General features: G+C 45.1%; 1 protein-coding gene across 1 annotated transcript in view; it reads left to right on the plus strand.

The window, feature by feature from the left end:
* The window catches only part of IDH2 (isocitrate dehydrogenase (NADP(+)) 2), a 32,872-nt gene extending 14,722 nt beyond the window's left edge, over positions 1 to 18,150 (plus strand). The window contains exons 3-11 of the mRNA XM_069222667.1: positions 3,623 to 3,788; positions 4,944 to 5,104; positions 5,187 to 5,330; positions 5,634 to 5,770; positions 8,064 to 8,215; positions 8,568 to 8,680; positions 10,750 to 10,847; positions 11,692 to 11,787; positions 17,762 to 18,150. Coding sequence (XP_069078768.1) covers positions 3,623 to 3,788; positions 4,944 to 5,104; positions 5,187 to 5,330; positions 5,634 to 5,770; positions 8,064 to 8,215; positions 8,568 to 8,680; positions 10,750 to 10,847; positions 11,692 to 11,787; positions 17,762 to 17,846 — 1,152 coding nt within the window. The 3' untranslated portion in view covers positions 17,847 to 18,150. The remainder of the gene's footprint in view (positions 1 to 3,622; positions 3,789 to 4,943; positions 5,105 to 5,186; positions 5,331 to 5,633; positions 5,771 to 8,063; positions 8,216 to 8,567; positions 8,681 to 10,749; positions 10,848 to 11,691; positions 11,788 to 17,761) is intronic.
* The last annotated feature ends 2,588 nt before the right edge of the window (positions 18,151 to 20,738 follow it).

Below are 20,738 nucleotides of genomic sequence, written 5' to 3' on the forward strand. Positions count from 1 at the left end.
TCAAATTGCAGTCGGATGTCACAGATTTTTGGGGTGGGTGCTTTGATGCATTGATCTCTTGTACTACGTTCGAGATATATTGTATGTTACTCGCAAATGTTGGCGATTGAGGCATTAACTCAGTGACCTTTCCAGCCAGGAGGACCGTCTGAGACGGACGGTTACACTCATTTGAAGTAAGTGCATGTATGCAGTTTTTTATTTTTATTTATATTTATTTATATTTTTTTTTTTTTAACTGGGATTCAGTTCTCTTGCCCACTTGCTGTGCAGCCGGTATCTTAAGCCATTTAATTTTTTTGCTTGATTTGTCATTTCTGTGGGAAACCTGCACTTTGTTGCAGTATTTCCGCCCCCTCTCTGCACCCCCTCCCCCCCCCCCCCTTCTAAGGGTAGGCCCCTGAGGGCAGCAGCACTGATTGTTCCACCCTCTAGGGTCATGCAGACAAATGCACCCAGCACTACCATTGCAGGCTGAGTGACCTGGTGCAATCCTAAGATGCAAACTCGACATGGCACACTACCTGTGTACCCTATCCACTATACACTCCATACTATATGGGTAAGTCATCCCTCTGACAGGCCTTTCAACCCTAAGGCAGGGTGCACTATATTGTATGTGAGGGCATTACTACATGAGCAATATGCCCCCACGCCAAACCTGGGACACAGTGAGTAAATTGAGCAGCCATTTTAAATGCATGTGCTGGACACTGCTCAGTAAGAGTTTCACAGCTGGATAATAGCCACTGAACCCTAGGTCGTTTGGTATCAAACAATTCAGAATGATAAATCCAAACTGGTACCAGTATTGGATTTATTATAAAATGTACCCAGGGGTCACCTTTGAGGTGCCCCCTGCAAAAGCTATCTAGCCTGGCATGGTTACTGGCCTTTCCCAACCAGTCTGCCACCTCCAGACACAAGTCTGAACCCCTGGGGTGAGAGCTCCTGCTCTCTGGGATTGGAAGCAATGCCCTTCCTGGGTGGAGTTGCTAACACCCTCCTCCTCGAATGTGCACTGTCCTGCTGGTGAGCTTCAAAGGGCTTGCTACCCTTGAAACTCTACTCCCGGGTCTGCTGCTAGCAGCAGATTGCCTCCCCTGTTGCAAACCCCCACTTTTGGTGGGAGCAACAGAGGGAAAACCAAATAAAGGGTAGGAAGAGTGGCCCCACCTGGCATGCACCACCCCCAAGATGTTACCTGCAAGGTGGAACCTCCATTTTCCTGCATGTTGGATGGGAGTAAAATAGCCAATCTGGTACAGGGAAGTGACCCTTCCCTCAGGAAGTGGTCACTGTAGGGGGTGTAGCCACCCAAAGCTAGGTGTACCATTGGACACTACAAGGTTTCCCCTTAAATGCTCACTAAACTCTGTATTTAGTGGGCATCCCTAGACCAGATAATCAGATTTGAAGGCCACACAGAAGATTGGCACCAAGAAGATCCAAGGCACGAGAACTTTGGACCTGCTGCACCCGGGACTCAAGAGTCGATGCTGCGGAGCTGCTGGACATCTGGGCTGGCCTCAAGAACCCCAGAGAACATCCAGGCTTCGCCAGTTGCCCAAGAACTCCCTTCAAAGTGGTGGTGCCACTCTACAACAAACAAGAGACCAACAAACCTGTGAGTTTCACTTTACTGACCAGCTGCCAACTCCTGAACCGGAGGTCACAGCTGGACACGACAACACCAGCGCTGCAAGGACAAACCCTGCAAGTGTGCCAAGTTTGGCACTGCACCCTACCGTGGTCAAAGTGTCCCAATACCCTGGGTATTGGTCAGTCAACGTCTGACACCAGGAAAACCAGCCCGTCGGGGGCTAAAAAAGGACCAGGACAAAGCCCCAGTCGTGGGACTTCAAGAACACCCGGGACCTCCAGACAGTGCCCCCCGTTATCCTGCAAACAACCCTTGGACTGACTTAACTCCAGCTCCAAAGGGCATCTTTGCCATAGCTCCTGGCTCACAGATTTGCTCTGCACCCGGCTGCCCTGTGGCCTGCAGCAAAGATACTGCTGTGCCCTAAGGGTCCCGCACCCCTTGCGACCTCAACACTCCAAGGGGAACCCAAGAAACCACCTCCTAAACTTGCCTGCACAGACCTTTTCGAAGTGGCCTCCCGCAGTGGGCCCTGCCCCAGCTCCAAAGACTTCTCACTGCCGGAACCAGGAGCCGCCCAAACTTTTCCTGCTGGCACAGTGTGCCCACTGACTACCTCAACCAACCTGCAAAGGAAGAACTTGGTGTAAAGCAAATGTGTCATTTTATATATGTTTTTTCAGATGACTTTCCATTGATTCCTATGGTGCTTAATTACGCACAAAGACTATTTTTATTAAATTTCAAAAATCCATATCTCTAAGTAATTATCCAATTTTGATAATCTTGGTCTTAAAAATGATATAATAAATCTGAAGTATTTTTATAAATTGGTCTTGAGTTATTCCTTCAAATGTGTGGGTTGCATGATTGATACTGTGAGTACAACAAATGCGTTGCACTTCTCTAAGATTGGCCTAACTACTCGACCAAGCTACCTAAAACATTAGAACATTAGGTGATATCGTTTTTAGGACAAGCATGGCAGTGCACAAGCGCTGCTTTTCCAACGTGTTAATATGTATCTGGGATTTTAACCGCGCCCACTGCATGTCTATCACTCGCTCATGGGCTTGCCGTTCAAAAATCCCTTGTTTTTGTTGGTAACTGCTTTATGTTTGTCCCTCCTTAGGGCAGTTTTGTTACCACCTTGGCCATCGATCCTGTTACATGGCTAATTTAATTTTTGCCAATAACTTTGCGAGCAAACTTCTTTTTCCTTTTTGTATCTCTTTGGCCTCACAGTGGCACTTTCAATCGGCTTGCTTATATCAACGGTTTTTATTTTCAGTTTGTGTGGCAAGAAAATTCCAGTTAGGAATTTAAGGTGCTAATAGCTTTAATTCGAGCAAATGTGAGACCCATTGCATTCCAAATGCTTGTTACCTCTGTAAACTAACATGTGGTTGCCTGGACCCCCTGCACAGTGTGCCTAGCTTTGCACACTTGATAAAGGGCCAGCCTCCTATTTCTATTCCAAATTTTAAGTGTATAGACCAGTTGATTTTTAGATCTTTCAGTTCACTGTACAGTATTGCTTTTTTTGCCACCTTGCCTTCTCTCGGGACTGCTTCTGTGTTGGAGGCCTGTTTCGGATCGAGTACCAGCCCTCTGGGTTAGCAGGGATGACACTGGCACAGTCACTGTGGTTTTGGAGGTTATTGGCTCAGGCACATCTTTAGGGTGGATTTTTAGGACTTTAGTAATAGGTCTGTAAGCAGAATGAAGCCTTCTGGGTCAAGTCCGCTGTTGGTGTGAGCTTGGAAATATGGCTTGACTTTTCTATCTGCATTGCCTCAGTGAAGGGTTCGATATGACTGCTGGGACACTTAAATCCCTTGCAGCATTGTCAGGGAGTTCTTTGGGTCGGTGTCTTGCTTATCTGTTTGCTTCTCTGGTTAGGAGTCTTACCTGACGTCCACATGTCTATTAGAACCACAAGTGTTAAATGAAGTTGGGGTGTATTTAGTATCTTTGTTCAAAACACGTGTTTTTATTTATTTATTATTGTTATTCCAGCTCATCCTTTCCAATGTAGCTGTTGAACTTAAATACTTCGATCTTGGGCTTCCATACCGAGACCAGACAAATGACCAGGTGACCATTGATTCTGCACTTGCAACCCAGAAATACAACGTAGCAGTTAAATGTGCAACCATCACGCCTGATGAAGCCAGAGTGGAAGGTACAGCCAGTTTATTCAGTAGTGGGTGGAGAGGTGGGCAGGAAATGCTTGGCAGTGAATTTTCTAGCCATTAAGACTGAGTGGGACACTTTTTTTTTTTTTTTTTTTTTCCTGAAATTATTATTTTTTAATGCCACCAATAAACAGCCATGCATCAGTTTAACCAAGTTTTTGCTGGGGTTGGAGGGGTGACTTGTATTTTCACATCAAATAACCTACATCGTCTTGTTGAGGATTCAGCTATCTGTAGAAGATGCAATTATTACCAATGAGGTGGCTGTAAGACGGAACAATCTGGGATTGTATAATTATGCAAAGGCGAGGTACAGTGTACATTCACAACTAAACTCTTGCCATGTAAATAAGGCTATGAAACTCACCAGGATCCCCAAGTTTTGTTGAATTTCTTAGGGCAACTACAGCTGTCCTATGTGACCTGTTATGTCCTCACAAATCAAACTTCTTAAGCCAGTTATCACTTGTTGAGGTAACCAGACGTCCCCATAGTTGGGAACTATCCCTTATGGCTGCGCCCAGGGCTGTGTTAAAGAAAATATTGTATACCTATCTTTTCGAATGTTATCCCTAGCACACTGAATATATAATTTCTGACTTATTCCCAGAAAGTTGTATCAGAGGATCGTTCCTCAGAACTCATGAATAGGCATCAGAGCCGATGCACAGCTGGAAGGGTCAGGACTTGGGCTGGTATGGAGAGACCAGATAGTTGAACCTCGGTGACCACCGGCAATGAAAGCATAATGGCCACCTCACTCTGGCACATACTCTTTATCCAGGTCACCTTCGAAGAGTGCCTGGACTCCCCTTTCCCACCAGGCCATCAGCACAGTGAACGTGCCTTGTTATTCTCTAAGGTTCTGTACCCCATAGGTGCAGCAAGGCCCACGAGGGAGACTGACAAACAGGAAAACTGTAATTATAAGCGATTCTTGTTCTGCTATTCCTGATGTAGCCACTTAACAGCTCTTGATAGCTGCTCTTCATGAATGTGCCTTCAGAGTGTTCCCTTTGGCCAATATCTTTTTAAAACGCTGAACTAGCTTCAAACCAGTAAAACCCAATGTACAAACAGTTAAACAACGTTTGATGCCTGATGCTGTAATAAAATATTTTTTTTTCTCGTTTTCTAATCAGAGTTTAAATTAAAGCAGATGTGGAAAAGTCCCAACGGTACAATCAGAAATATCCTGGGGGGAACAGTCTTTCGTGAACCAATCGTCTGTAAGAATATTCCCCGCCTTGTTCCAGGTTGGACGCAACCTATTACGATTGGCAGACATGCGTTTGGCGATCAGGTAATACGACTACAAGGAAGAGTTGTGGTTAAGAAATGTTTCAGTGACATGTTTTTGATCCACATGTATCTTAAAATTGCAGTACAAAGCCACAGACTTTGTGGTGGACCGAGCTGGCACCTTCAAGATGGTGTTCACTCCAGCCGACGGTGCTGCAGCCAAGGAGTGGGAGGTGTTCAACTTCAAGGCAGGAGGTGTCGGGATGGGCATGTACAACACAGATGAGGTAAGGGGGTGTGTTGGGGTGTTTGACGGTGATTCTTAAACCCGAGGCTCACGGAGACCTTGAGAGCTCACTTGATTGTGTGCTGCACCCATTGTTTCGCGGGCTGTAGTTTGCTGTTCTTTGTACAGATTGTCCTGTTTCACATAGTGTTGGCTAACAGGGATATATGGAAGTACAAAAAGATGGGTGGGCTGAAATCTTGGGGAGGGGTTGGGTGAGCAGAATGCCAAATTAAAATGTAGTACTGACTGAATTTGTTCAATTGCACTTTTCTCGTGGTTGACTTGTCCCGTCTATTTGCAGTCAATCTCTGGCTTTGCACACAGCTGCTTCCAGTATGCAATTCAGAAGCAATGGCCCCTCTACATGAGCACTAAAAATACCATTCTGAAGGCTTACGATGGGCGCTTTAAGGACATCTTCCAAGACATTTACGAGAAGTGAGTTTTACTAGTTGCGTAATTCTTTGGAACTATAGCGGATTCCGCCGGTGAATACAAGATGTGTTATCTTCGCAAAAGTTAAATTAAACATTGCTTAATGCTGCTTACTCCCTGGTATACTGTTACTGACATTGAATGGTAACCTAATACTCGTTTGCGGCTAATATTCCATTATTTTGCTAATCAGTTGACAACCGTAATTTCATGTGCCTTAATTTGTGGTGAGTAATGGATATTTTAACTGTGTAGTAATGCACTTGCGACTCAATTCATTCCTCACCTTTTGGCTGTCTCTGCACAGTCTCCTGCTTTAACTAGCGTTCGCCTCAAACGCTCATAGAACTCATCTTCATCCTGATAGAATATTTTCCCTACTTCAGTCTTATTCCACCACCACAGTAAAGTGCCTGGAGCGGTCTTCTGAGCTCCCCAGCCTCCATACCCTCCATAGCACTTCTACTCGTACCTCATTCGGCTTATTGCGCACACATCTACGCTAATAGCCTAACCACGCGTTAAGACCGCTGATTAGTCACAGAACCAACAACCTAAACTCACTGATTTCATTCCCTGGTGGGTTTCTGCCTCCATTTGCCTATGCGCTCATGCTGGAGGACTGAAACCCATCAAGATCTCAGTTGTCTAGCTCGGACACCTGCTGTCTCTTGGTGTATACCCTGTGTGGCCACTAAACTGCCAGCACAGAGATGGCATTGGCGGCTAATGGCATTTGTCCCGCCAGCAGCTTGCTTCCATCCCCCACAAGCCCCTCCCTATCTCTGTTGCCTTCATTTCCCAGCGTCTGCACCAGGCACTTTCGCCACCTTCACCACAATCTTTTGTACCACCTTGTGTTCAACGCCTCTAGTTTGAAGACTGTACGAAATCTGCGCCTGTTACCTGACTTTCTTCATGGCTCTGCCACACCACCTCTTGTTACTCTGGCAATAAACCAGCCACTCCCGGTTTGGGCCCCTTCTCTTGTTGCGTTAGACGACGTGCATTTTCCCCACGTTTCTTCACAAAAGTCTTGAGAATCCTAGGTCCAGAGACTTCTGGTGACCTCCTGCATACCCCCACCTCCTTCTGTTTGCGCGCTCATCCCCACCCTTTTGTAGCTAGAGGTCTGATATTTGATCTATCATACGAATGACTATACCCTCAGATGATACCAGTGGAGTCTCAACTCTCCAAATATTGATGCAGCTACGGTAGCCTGGAACAATACATGGCTTTTATGCTTTAGTTGGAGGGGGGGGTTGGAGTGAGCAAAGAATGTTGGAAAGAAACACAGCCTAAGTCCTTTTACTCCACTGCTGTCCATGATCTTCCCTTCCCACAAACTTTCCTTTGGTCCAATATATAAAGACACTAGTGGGTTCTAGATAATGTTCCTGGTGTTACTTGGGCACTAAAACCTTCTTTAACCCATCGGTTTTAAACCATCCACCAAAGCCCTAATTGTCCCTTATTAAATACAGCCATGAACTTGGACCTTCTGTGCCCCACTAACCTACAACTAGCAGCTACGGTGATGGGCTTCCCGGCCATTAGCGGCTTCCCATCTCAACATGACCTAATTCTTGTGCACCCTAAGTATTCTATTATATTCAAGCTGTTTTTAAGAAGCACGTAGCTACCCGACCATGTCACGTTCACTTTGTTGCTTTCCTCTTGTTTTATGTTTGTATTTATCGTATGGCCCTTCGAATTAAATGTTCACTGGGATTTCTGTAGGTCTTTGGTTTGAGGTCTACAAGCAAATTAGTACATTTTTAGCTGTTCAAGCTGTTAAAATTGCCCCCATCTTCCCTGCTGTTGGTCTAGGTGGCTGTACATTGACGAGCAAGGACTCCAATGGTAGATTGAGTTGGGCAGCGCTGGAAGGGTTGATGGGTTCTGGGGAAGAACTGCAGTGGTTACATGTGAGCCTAGCTGAGGCAATGTACTTTATACGGTCCTTTTAGATTAAGCTATGAATTAGTTTCAAGAAGTGTACTCCTGGCATACCCCAGTCTCATTAATGGCCTCTTCTTCAAAAATGGAAGTAATCTGGCTTCATGTGGGGAATTGTGGGCTTCAGTTTGACATCATCCGGAGTCCTGCTCCTGCCAATGAGTGATATCTTCAGAGATACTGAAGATGCTTTTCCGAGCCCAGTCATACAATGGCAGAATAATGAAACCATGTGTCTATAGAATACTCACTGCAAAACTGTTTGATAGCCTTTTCTGCGTACAGTGCGCTGAATAAGCGTTCAGGATACAGGGTAACGTTTTCTCTTTTCCAGGAACTACCAGCCACAGTTTGAAAAGCTAAAGATTTGGTACGAGCACCGCCTGATCGATGACATGGTTGCTCAGGTACTTAAATCCTCCGGCGGCTTTGTGTGGGCCTGCAAGAATTATGATGGGGATGTACAGTCTGACATCCTGGCTCAAGGTAAATTACCATGCCCTCTCCTATGGGGCCTAAAGGGGACGTGGACACATTTTGCTGCTGTTTGGTGTTTTTGGAGCTTTTACTGTCACCCCAGCAGACCCTTAAGGCTGCATTCAAATAGTATTGTCAGCATGCCACTAGAGCAAACCCATCATGAACCGTGAAACTAGATTCCCTTGCAATGTTTTTCGTAGGCTGTTGCTCTCAAATGTAAATATCTAGCACTATTGTGACAGGGGCAGTATTAATCTGTGAGGAGGCACGCCAGTAGACTACTGTGACATTCCAAAAAGCCAGATGGAGGGCAACCTTTAGTGTTAATATTTTATTTTTTGTTGGGTTTCTCATCTAGGATTTGGCTCCCTTGGAATGATGACTTCGGTCTTGGTTTGCCCAGATGGGAAGACTATTGAAGCAGAAGCAGCCCATGGCACAGTCACCCGTCATTACCGAGAACACCAAAAGGTTTGCGGGTCTTATTTTCAGTCTGTACTCAAGCTGGCAATCTGTAGTTAGATGGATTTCAGAATGTGTATAAGTAACTGCAAATTGTATTTATATAGTGCTTACCACTCCCTGATGAGTTATTGAAGCGCGGTGGCAAGTAGCATACTACTTCAGAACCAAAGAATATAGTGTTAAATGGTAGACTGTAATGTGGGCTTCCTTTTTAGGGTTGAGCCTTTTCCCATGCGCTCGCGCATGCGTATCGCTAGTGAGACGCTTTAGGTATCAGAAAAGGGCTCAGAGCCCCGTCGACGTCACGTCAGTGTCTTTCATCGGCAACTTGGCTTGATTAGTCAAAGGCACGCATACGTCATGCCTTTTCCGTGGTTAGCCCTCCTCGAGCACAGCGACCAAATACGGAAAACATGCGAGGCTCGCTGTGGTTGTGGACTTCTTTTTCTCTGTTTTTGGAGCGCGATCTTGCTGTGCAGAAGTAGAGTGCTTCGTTAATTGCACTTTTGCCACACTTTTGGCGTTAAAACAGCGCGATAGCGCAGTTTTTTTCTTTTGATGCTGAAAAAATCTGGTTGGGAGTTTACAACAGCTGTACCTCCGACAAATGCGAGACCCTAGTGCATTGTAAATGCTTGTTCTCCTTGTGGTTTAGTTGTGGTTATTGAGAAGATCCCCTGGTAGGATTTCTTAAAAGGGAGACTGAGGACTTCTGTCCATAAATACGCGCAACCTGTTCTAGAAGCTGGATCCATAGGTTTCATGGATATGCTGTTCCTCAAAGACGCATTGTGAGTCCCAGTGTTGCTTTTTTAGGTCTGGCTTAGCAGCACAGCTGTCTGCTTAACTTATGTCTTTTGTAGTGCACGCAGTGCTTGGATCCTTTCCTGGGCAGTAGTAGTATGCTCACCTCATACTAATTACAGAGTGGTGCATTATTCATCTACCTCCTAATGAGCGCTTCTATTGCAGCGCATGAGGGACTATTTTTACATATAGACAAATTATCATTCATTAAGTTCATTTCATACCTGCTTTGTGTACTTGTATTTCACTGCTGCGCATAACATAAATACACTTGTGCAGTAGCAGTAATGCAAGCCTCCTTCACACGATTGCAGTGAGAACTAGTGGAAGCTTCATCTCACCCCTACAGTATTCTATAATGGGGGGGGGGAAACAAATCACCCAGCAACAGAGATAAGTGGGGCCACAGTCTGTGCAGCCAGATCAGCATCCCTGAATGATTGTTTATGGGTGATAACATGGGATTTTGCTATGTTGAGGTCATTGTATGTGGGTGCCATCCGTGTCACCACCATTGGCCCCAAGATGCTGCCAAATTGCAGCAGACACTTTAAAGGCCCTGTAGTTATTGGAAAGTTGATTGGGGGAAACTGCGGAGTGTAATCTTGCTGGAAGACTACAAATTGTTGTCATTCTTTAGAGACCACACATTGGCACACCAGTAGGTTTTATGTTAATGTGCAGCACATTCGCTAGTTTTGGCACATTAAAGTCAGACCTGTTGTCTTCTTTTAGGTACCAAGACCTTGAAAGCATAAATGTGTTTTTTTTGTTTTGTTTTTGTTTTAAGAATAATAAAAAAAAGTATGCAAAGAAAACAATCCTTAATACCCAGGGGGGAGAACAGAAGTGTTTAATGGAGCTGGGGCTTGATCTCGGAGAGCTGGAGTGCAGCAGCAGGGTCTTGTATGCTTTGGTTTGAAAGGACACAGCTACATTATCCAGGCCAGGGCCAGTGGGTTGTGCTGTCAGCGAAGCATCTGGGAAGGGTTCTTTGTAGGTAGGTGCCTCTTAAGGATCTCTCTGACAACGTGTACTGTACAGTTTTTTTCCATCAGAGGAAAAGCCCTATGTTTTTGTTTATTTCAAATGTACTCGACTTTTTTTTTTTTTTTTTTTTTTTTTTTTTTTCCTTTTAAAGTCTACCACCAAATTCCTTTTCCACTTTTGTCAGACCTCATTCATTTTTCTGGACTACACTGTCTTGCATGCTAATCTTATTCTTATACCAACCCAGTGAATTAACTATGTTGCTTTTCAAATTCTAGGGGAAACCCACAAGCACCAATCCTATTGCTAGTATATTTGCTTGGACTCGTGGATTGGAGCACAGAGGCAAGTTAGATGGAAACCAGGACCTCGCCAGGTAAGTCCACATTGGGCACCAACTTCTCTGAATAATTCTAGCTTGTGCATTTAATATAAAACCCATTTTCCCCAAGACCAGGGCCACCAACGTATGTATTGTATTTTTTATTTTATTTTTCTCTCTCTCTCCCCCACTTGACAGTACATCGCTGGTGTTTGCATTTTCATCAGTGCTTTGAATATCATTAATAATACATTATTGTATTTAATAAACCCGCCCCCCCCCCCTCCCTTGAACAGCCATTAGTCACAGTAATATTGGGCAAGCTGGTTTTGTTATATAATTGCCTTCACAACATTGGATCCAGTTCTGAACTGACTCTTTATGTAGGGGTGTGGATTTAGGTTTGCCAAGTCAGGTGGTGGAGTGGTTGTTCTCTCCTGTGGTTATTCCCCCACACCAAGAACACAGCAGGCTCATAGAATGCGCACCTATCCCAATATAGCTCCAACTAAGTCCTAAACGAAATATTGTATTCTCTGTGTGCACCTCAGCCAAACACCTGCTGTTAAGGTGTAAACCTCTCCCGTGGTTATACCTTCCAGCGTTCCTACTCTTCTTCCGATAGGAACAGTACCTTGCTTGTGTGCACGCACCAGAAGGATATTCTCTGTAAATCCATAGGACGAGACGTTCATGCCCTGCACATTCCAGAAGTAATGTATAGAATGTGAACATTGCACCTTCAGCAATTAATCCGATGGAGGGAAAACAAGGTTTTGAATAGGTTAACGCCAGAGTGAAGGTGCGTGACAGAACACCAGTTTTCAGGCAGATGAGATGTCCACATATTTTCTACGTAGAGGATCTTACATTTCTAATTGTCTTTCTGTATTTGAAGGTTTGCCTCAACGCTGGAGAAGGTTTGTGTGGAGACAGTGGAAAGTGGTGTCTTGACGAAGGATCTTGCTGGCTGCATTCATGGAGGTTTCAGCAAGTAAGTCTCTGAAATGGCACCGCCTAATTAGACTGAGCATCCTATCTTATTTTTGCAAAGAACTCTAGTATTGGTGTTCCTACTGAAAGTTGTATTACAATCAAACTGCATATGTAAAGTGCAACACTGTGACCCAAAGGGTCTTGAGTCTCTTACAGAAGTCTGGGGCAGTATGGAGCTGGAGGGGAAGTTTGTTCCAGGTCTTGGCAGCAATGTATGAGGAGTGGCCACGGCTGTGGCTGAGACAGATGTGGTGGCCGTGTATGAGGGCGAGTGAAGATGAGCACAGGTGTCTAGAGGGTTGGTGGAAGTTCAGTCTGGTTGATATAGGCAGGCGTAAAGGGCTTTGTAGGCATGCAGCATGGATTTGTACTGGCATATCTTCTGGCTGGGGAGCCAGTGGAGGTCTCAGGTGGGGGTGATCTTTGTTTATTGGGGGATGTCCAGATTGAGTCTGGCAGCAGCGTTCTATATGGTCTCGAGTCTTCTGAGGAGTTGGGTGGCGATGCCGCCGTAGAGGGTGTTGCTGTAGTTGAGGCGGCTGGGGATGAGGTCTTTCTGGTGTTTGTTGGAATCCATCTGAAGATTCTGCAGAGCATGCAAAGTGTGTGGAAGCAGGAGGAGGTAATTGCATTGACTTGTCGCTTCATGTTCAGTTGGTGATGCCAAGGTTGCATACATGGTCAGTAGGTGTGGGTCTAGGTTTGAGTTCTGCAGGCTACTAGCAGTAGTCCCATACAAGCAATAGTGGCCTTTTACAGAGCCAAGCTACTAGATCCTTTCCAGATTGAGTGAGGTTGTGTAGAGCAGTCTGGCAACTTTTTTTTGAGTACGGGTTCCTGTCTTTCCTACTCCGGTGTTTGCTAGTAGGGGTGGTGGCAGGCACTCCCAGGCATGCTACTAATAAGAACCTGTTTAATGAATTAAGAATTCTTCCTGGGCCACAACAAAGGTGTTGAAGCAAGTTAGTGGTTTCTAGGAAAGAACTTAAGCGTACAGTTAGATGATTTATCCCTTCAGCAGCAGCTAGGCCATATTCAGATTATTGTTTAGTTTTTAGCCCCAGGAATCGCATAATTTCCAACTTGTGCACTTTTGAGAGCTCATAAAACATGTTAGTAAGGCTGCAAATTCAATCTGATGTGAAATTGTCATAAGAAAGGTTACAAAAGTAGTGGTTAGGGAGAGGGCAGTAGCGTTGCTCGCTGCACCCATGACTGCTTCACCATAGAATTTGGTGTGGTGGCATGAGGTGCATGAACTTGCCATCCAGTTGCTGATTTGGTTTATTGCTCTATGCTTCACAAAGACTGTACTTTGGACTAGAATATGGTGATGGTGAATTTCCAAATAAGTGCATATAAAGGGCAAGCAGATCCTGAAAGTGCTCTTGAATGTGAGAAAGTAGTCGTACTGAAGTGAGATTGCACAGGATGGAGTAGAAGTCTTTATGCCATGGGTACCTGCAAACCGTTTCTTAGGGCCTAAAAGCATGGTCTTTAGTGTCCCTGAGAGCTGCATTAATGCTAGCAGGGTGGCTGGGGAGGAGTTAGAGCTAGGGGGTGTAGGGGATGTGGACAATGAGTTGTGGGTTCCATTCCATGCTGCATCTAAATGAAGACCCTAGTTTCTAAAAGATCTAAATTTGGAAATACTTTGATGCTGTGTCCAAGTTGCTGTGTCTCTTCCGCGCACTGGCAAGTCTTCTTGCTGTTGAGTGTAGAAAGGAAGTCACTTGGTTATTGAACTGGAATGAAGTAGAACCTTTAGGTTTATTGATCTCTCTACGCATGTATTAATTAAAAAAAAAATAGTGCAATCACTGAACCAGGCAAATGAGCACACTACCCTCTATAGCTAGATGTACGGTGGGAAAGTTCCAGCTGTGGAACTGAGACTTGTTTAATCCCAGCTTTACCACTTTGCACAAATATTCCATTACTGAACTCTATCTGGGTAGCTTGCACAAATCATTTCTTTGAGAGTAGCTCTTGAGTCTGTCCATCCGAACCGCTCACCCCTGTTTAACCAGCAAGATGGAAAGCATGGAACCCAAATACATTGTTTTTAATAATGATGGCACTCCTTATGAATTGGTGTGGTTTTGTGCAATCCGTTTTTGAACACATTTACTCCCCACCCACACGTGTTGTGTGTTCTTCTTCTTTTTTTTTTTTTTTTTTTTTTCAGTAGGAAGAAGTTTAAACTGTGGTAGTGAGTATGTGTAAATATAATAGGACTGCAACCTAACGCTCAATTGTTTTTTTTCCATACGAGAGAGAACACAGTCTGTCCATGCTTTAAAATGTGGTGTATTATGAAAGGTATACACCTTTTTAATATAGGGAGTCCTGCACTGTTTTGATACTCATGCTTCACCAAATTGGATCCTTGAGTCAAAAGGGTGACCAGCCTTCATGTGCCTTTTAATTGCCACCCACCCTCTAACATCATGCTCCAAGAACTAAAGAAGTTCTAGTGGGCGAATTGCAAAACCAGACCACCTGGTACCAACCCCGGCTTCCCCACTTGACCAAATTGTGTGATCTTGGGCGTGAGGAATTGTCTGGTAATATATGGTGATTGTGTGACCTCACAGTGGAATACACTCAAAACCAACTTCGGTCCAGTCGGTCTTGTTTACTCACTGTGACTTCGAGCAGTCGGGCTTAAAGGAACAAGTTTTAAGTATTAAGAAGTAACAAAACTGAGTAAGAAGGTTGCGCAACACAAGATATCGGACACCAATTTATAAAAATAGATTACATTTTTATGAATTTTTTTTAAATTACAGAACAAGCAAAATCCACTGGAGGGTTTTAAAGAGTGGTTTGACTACTCTGGCCCATGTTGGGCAACCAAAGCTGAAGGGGGGAGTTTAGGGAACTAGTGAGTAGTGGGAGAGTTTTTTTTTTAATTTGTCACCAAAGCAGTCTCCAGTTAAGTTTCAGGCTACATGGGTGTACTGCCATAGACTTCGATGGCGTGTTCCTGATGTAAGGGATGCTGTGCAGTCTTCCTAGGGTTACTCCATGGCCCAGGTTGGGGAAAAATGTGGCTGCAAGGGTCCATGTTCCTCCCTGTCCTCTTTGGCAAAGCAAAAGTCTAATTGCCACTGTACTACTGTTCTGCAGTCACAGCGAAACAAGTGGTTCCCTTTGAACACTAGGCTCCATCTTAGGCAACCAAATTGCACTTTGACAACTCTTGCAGGTCTGGCCGAATCGGTTACAACTTATGAGTGTCTGGGTTACACTTTGGACATCAAGTGATGAGTTTTTTATTTTATTTTATTTTTTTATTCTTTCTTTCCTTTTGGATACTGACCTGCCAGAACTGGCCATTTCTGCTTTTGTGGATGCGATGCTGTAAAAAGAAGCCAGCCAACTGTCTCTGTCTGGGGCTCTGAGCCAGCTGCCACAGGCAAAAAGCTGAAGACCTGGCTGTTTAACTAGGAGCACTGCAAGCCCCATGCTCATGCTCCAAATGCCTGGATACCCTTGTGTTATGAGTTGTACATACAAATCTACAAAACTGGCACATTCCTCTTTGCTAGCCCAAGAATCGGCAGATGCAGTCCTGAGTTTTGTGTAGCCACTCTTGCTAGGTCCAGGGAACAGCAAGGCAATCTTTATTTGGTCTTCTCTCCAGTCCAGATGTGATCTGAGGTCTAGTTGCCAGGGGTATATATTTATGCTCAGAAAATGCCTTGGGAGAGGATCTGGTGGTCACAAGCTAATGGGCTGGGTGGAACTTTCCCACCTTATAACTGCCTGGGTAGTGCAGCATCTAGCTATCCTAGAGTGCATTTGTCTGCCCTCGCCCCAGATGGCCGATCCTGTCCCTCTGTTTGGCGCTTGGTAGCCCACCCTAGAGGTGTAGCTACCTGATGATTCACGCTCGCAAAAACACTGGTTTGACAATAAGTCTTAAAGTTTACCCCGTTCCCCCCCCCCCCCCCCCCCCCCCATCCTGTCCTGCTACCAACCCACCAATCTACCTACACAAAAGAGCAGCCCCTGTTTGTCTGCTTTCGCCCATCAAAGGTAGCTTCACCTTTGAAGCTCTCCTTTTAGACGCACCCTGCGAGGCCTGCTGGCAGGGAGAGGGGATGCCTCTTCCAGTGGTAGGCCTCCATTTTTTTTCTCCTGAGTCAATCGCACTTTTGCCAAGGAGAGTAGAAGGCTGTCCTGTAGCCATCAGCTGCAAATGGCCACTGGTGAACTTGGGCGGAGTGGTTCCTTTCTAAAAGCTACATTTCTTGAAGTTAAAATAGATTTGACCTTCACATCAATCCTGGTTTAATGTAACGTTTAATTATATACCATTTAAGTATTGACTTTAGTAGTCCTTTTCAGAAGTTATACTCCATTCTTGAATACAGCTTACACAGTGACAGCTCATCTCTGCTAACTTCTCTACAGTAAAAACAACAATTTGGATGTTTTACTGTCGGGGCATATAAAAATACATGCGCCCTGTCTTTTTGATTTACAACAACTTGCTCTAGGACTTGACCGTCTTCCTGTAGGGGTGAGAGTCCCTTGCCCTCTCCCACTTCTCATGCGCCCTCTTCTCCCCCCCCCTCCCCCCACTCCAAAGTGAAGTTAGCAGTTTAAAATTGCTGTCTGTCTGCAGGAGTCCTCTGAGGTTCAGTCACAGAGCCAGATTTTAAGGTCCTTTCTAAATTTGGGTAGCTATGGTGACTGCCTGAGGTGCAGGGGGGTTTTGCTGCAAGGTAGGGGGAAGGATCTCCCTCCAGTTGAGGTCCCACGTATGTGGGGTATGGTGGCTAGGGCTTATTGAGCGGAGAGGTCTGTTGGGGGAATAGAAGGTGATGTGGGGGTTGAGGTAGGCGGGTCCTAGGTTGTGGAGGGACTCGTAAACGTGGACATGGAGCTTGAAGTTAATTTTCTTTTTGATTGGAAGCTAATGGAGGTCTCTTTGGTGATTGGAGATATGTTTGCAGCGGGAAATGCCCAAGGTGAGTCTGGCGGGGACATTTTGATGTGCTGTAATTTCTTGCGGGTCTTCTGGGTGGTACCGGCGTAGAGGGTGTTGCCAGAGTAGAGTCTGCTGGTAACCAGTGCATGGGGTTAGTTTTGCGGCAGTCCTTTGGGATCCATTTATAGATCTGCTGGAGGCTGTGAAAGCAGGAGGATGCGACTGAGTTAGCTTGGTGGGTCATGGAGAGGGAGGAGTCCAGGATGACGCAGAGGTTGTGTGCATTTTGTTGGGGTGTGAGGGTCTTCTGAGGGTCGATGGCCACCAGGAGTCATCACAGACTGATGTGGATGCTCGCAGGATGAGGACCTCAGTCTTGTCTGAGTTGGCTTTCTAACTCACCTGCCTCCTCCCGCAGTGCAGGACACCTCACTCGTAAAGCCACACAGGACATCACAAGTGATCTGTCGGGCATTACTCTATAGTCGCCCCTTATTTATATTTCTGCTGTTCCAGGCGAGCTCTAAAAAACGGAACAGCAAATTCTCAGGTCTCACGGCAGTCCAAGCAAATGTTAACGTTCACTCGACCAATCATATAGCAGAAGTTAGACGTTATCCACTCTCCCTACTATTACTCCCACGGCCCCAAAATATCCTGCTTCCCCTATGGAAGAAACAACTCGACCATTACTGCACAGTTGCTGGCTTTTGTGAATGCAAGGGTTTTGTCTGAAGTGGTGGGCTCTGTCGTGATGCAGGGGTGTCGTCTGACCTTTCCACATACATTAGCGAGCTTGCTTTTTGGGGTGGGGGGGAGATGGATGGCTCGGTCCGTCGGTCTGGGGCGCCAGCTGTTCCACTCTGCCTCGTCATTGAAAGAAGGCCACCGATATATTTGCCACCTTGCCACAATTAAGCGAGGGCATCCGTACAGGTTTTAAATCTAGCAGTTACAGTTTCAGTTTTTGTGCCATTCGATCTCCTCTGTGACAAAGCATCCCTGGCTTAAAGTTTCTTTTGTTTTTCAGCGTGCGGTTAAACGAGCATTATGTGAATACCACGGACTTCTTGGATGCCATCAAGAGTAACCTCGACAAAGCCCTGGGGAAGTAGAAGGCGAGCCGTTTGTGGGGAAGGAGCAGAGAATATTTTTACCTCATTTTTAACATAAAACAGGGTAGAAAGCCAGTTCCGGGGTGTCGTACGTGGTCCTGATAAAGAAGAAACTTTTGTTTTTTTTTAACCTGCCGATAATTCGTTTTTAAACTCGCCCGGTGGAGCTGGAGTGTGCCCCTCTCCGTTGGATGTAGTGTTCAACTTCCCCAGGACTCTTAGCTGGAAGTAACTTCACCTACTGTAAATGTCATGTCAACCAGATTTCCAATGTACATTTGTAGCAAATAAATCTTCTACGGTACCCCTCTTGCTGCTTGTTATGTTTTTGGGGATGGATACAGTGAAGTAAATACAGCGAAGCTGTAATCCTGAGGATGCCGTGCCACGCGCCTGAAGCCAAGGATGGCCTCTAAGTAATAACCTTGTCCGACGCGTTGTTCCGCCCTCCTGTTGGTGTCGATGCTCGTCACCTGGTCTTGGTTTCTGTGTGTTTGGTAATCACGAGGTTTGTCAGCTGCACCCCGTGGCCCCCGCAGCGGCGCAGGTAACGATGAGTGGGAAATGGTTTGAGGCAACTCGGCTATTGGGCTGCGGAGTGAATGGAGAGCCTGGAGTTTTAGGTTCGGCTCGTGTTTGCAAAGAGCAGCATGTTGCCATAAATATGATTGAAGAGTGTGCATTGGCGCTCTTTGGAAATGTAAAGAGAATGTATTGCCTTTTGGGCATATTTTTCATGTAATCTTTTAATACGAATAACTAATGCGGTGCGAGACACCAAACGATTCCACAGTGGGGAACGGGGGTACGGTAATCATTTTAAATGCCCAATTAAATGAGTCTTGCTCACAAAGGAGTGTTCTACCCGCGACAACAGAGCGTGGACTGCCTGTGGTAGATGTTTGTTTATTTTTTCTTTCTTTTTTTCCCTTCATTAGGTACCGTGATTTTTCTTTCAATGTTGAGTCTCTTGTTTTCTTACACACTTTCGAGAATGCTTTGTTTGTTATTATTGTAACTGGGACGTTTACTTTTCTCTGGGGTAGACTAATTCACGCGATATTTACAGTCGTATACAAATTAAAGTGTTGTAGCTTGCTTAGAAATGTACATTGCTTGCACAATGCTGCCATCTAATGGTTGGTCTAGACTACAGTTAAACATTTGATAAAGTAACCTTGTGGGTTCAGTCTTGATGTATTTGCAAATTGATTTATGTAATATCTACTGTAACCGTGTTATCCCTCAGATTATCCAGACACATAGATTTAACTGTTGCTTTGGTTTCACGACATGAGGTTCATGGAAGCAACGAGATGTGGTGAGGAACAGGGAATCCCCGTGTTGAAGTCCAAGCTATCGCTGAACCCGGCCCCTGGACAACCTTTCCTGCGTTGAAGATCATTGCTGCCAAAAAGCCGGTGCTGCCTTACGTGGCCTGAGCCTCCACCTCAAAATCCAACTTCATTTAGCATGAAAACGCACTCAAAAACGATCTGTTCACTGCCTAGGTCACTGTTGCCGAGTGGGCTCGCCAGGATCTGAACCTGATTGTAGGTTTGTAGCATATGTTTTTACTTTTGTTATTCTTTATTTACATTATTATGTTTCAATTACACTGTTTATTTTTGTTAATGTAAAGTTCGTTTATCGTTGGGCAATCAGAACCTTCTAGTGCTTTTAGATACCGAGCTAGGCATTGGCACGGAGGTCTTCGTCCGGTGTGTACGTGCCTCTGCCTGCCGTGGGCCCGTTAATAAATCTACGCATTTCTTTCTTCTCGTGTACTCAACTTATTTTAAGAAGATACCTGCGTGATTATCTTACATTTGGTACCAGAAGTGGGGCAAAGACGTGTCCATCGAGGAAAGAAGAAACCTACGGGTCCACCGACCAGCACTGGCTCCCGGCTATTTTTGATCTACCTCAGGAACTTTCGCCGTGTTGAGAGATTATTATTATTTTTTTTTAAATTCTGATTATGGACCTCTCATCGGATTTTCGTCTCACCGTTGGTTGTTTTCCTATTCCGCGAGCGCTCATTGAGGCTCGATCGCTGTAGAATTGTAACGGCGCACAGAAGCTGGTGCACAGAGACTGAAACGTCACACTGCGTGCTCGCGCGCTAAAGTTGTTTGCGTTGCCTGGATACCTACGTGCTCTGAGTGGTGACGTCTAAGAGCTACGCGCTCTAGTGTTTGCGTTGCCTGGATACATAATTGTTGTGCGCGGCTTGCCAGCTGCAATTTTTTTTTTCTTCTACATAACCTACATGCGCTGGTACTCGACACGATGTGCATTGTTGGACAGCCGCTTACTGGAGGTTTATTTCAGCTAATTACTACTGAACTGCTACTGGAATGAGACTGTAGACTGTATTTATGCATAGTACATACATACATACATAATACTTCCACATAAGAATTAATTGTTTATGCAACACATCCAGATTTTGAATTTATTTATTTATTATGGCTTCTAATCAGTTAGTCGTCCAACCACCACCATTTTTACAGAAGGGAGGAAAACCAGATATTAAATGGACTGAATGGTTAAGGATTTTTGAGAACTATTTGACTGCAATTGATGCTAATTATTTTCCTCCTGCCAGGAAATTAGCTCTTCTTTTCAATCATCTTGGTGTGGCTGGACAACGTGTGTTTGATAATTTGCCTCCTGTTTCCCCTCCCTCGGAGGATAGCAGTGGAGGTGATAGTAGTGTGTGGAATGTGTATGTTGAAGGGAAAGAATTGGTAAACAATTCTCTGACAAATCGAATGTGTTACTTGAAAGGTTTAATTTCGCAATGTGTAAACAAGCTGTAGATGAATCAGTAGATGAATTTGTCGCCAATTTGCGCGTGCTTGCGGCAAAATGTGATTTTGGCACCAA

Source organism: Pleurodeles waltl, chromosome 3_1, assembly GCF_031143425.1.
Source record: "Pleurodeles waltl isolate 20211129_DDA chromosome 3_1, aPleWal1.hap1.20221129, whole genome shotgun sequence".
Classification (NCBI taxonomy): domain Eukaryota; kingdom Metazoa; phylum Chordata; class Amphibia; order Caudata; family Salamandridae; genus Pleurodeles; species Pleurodeles waltl.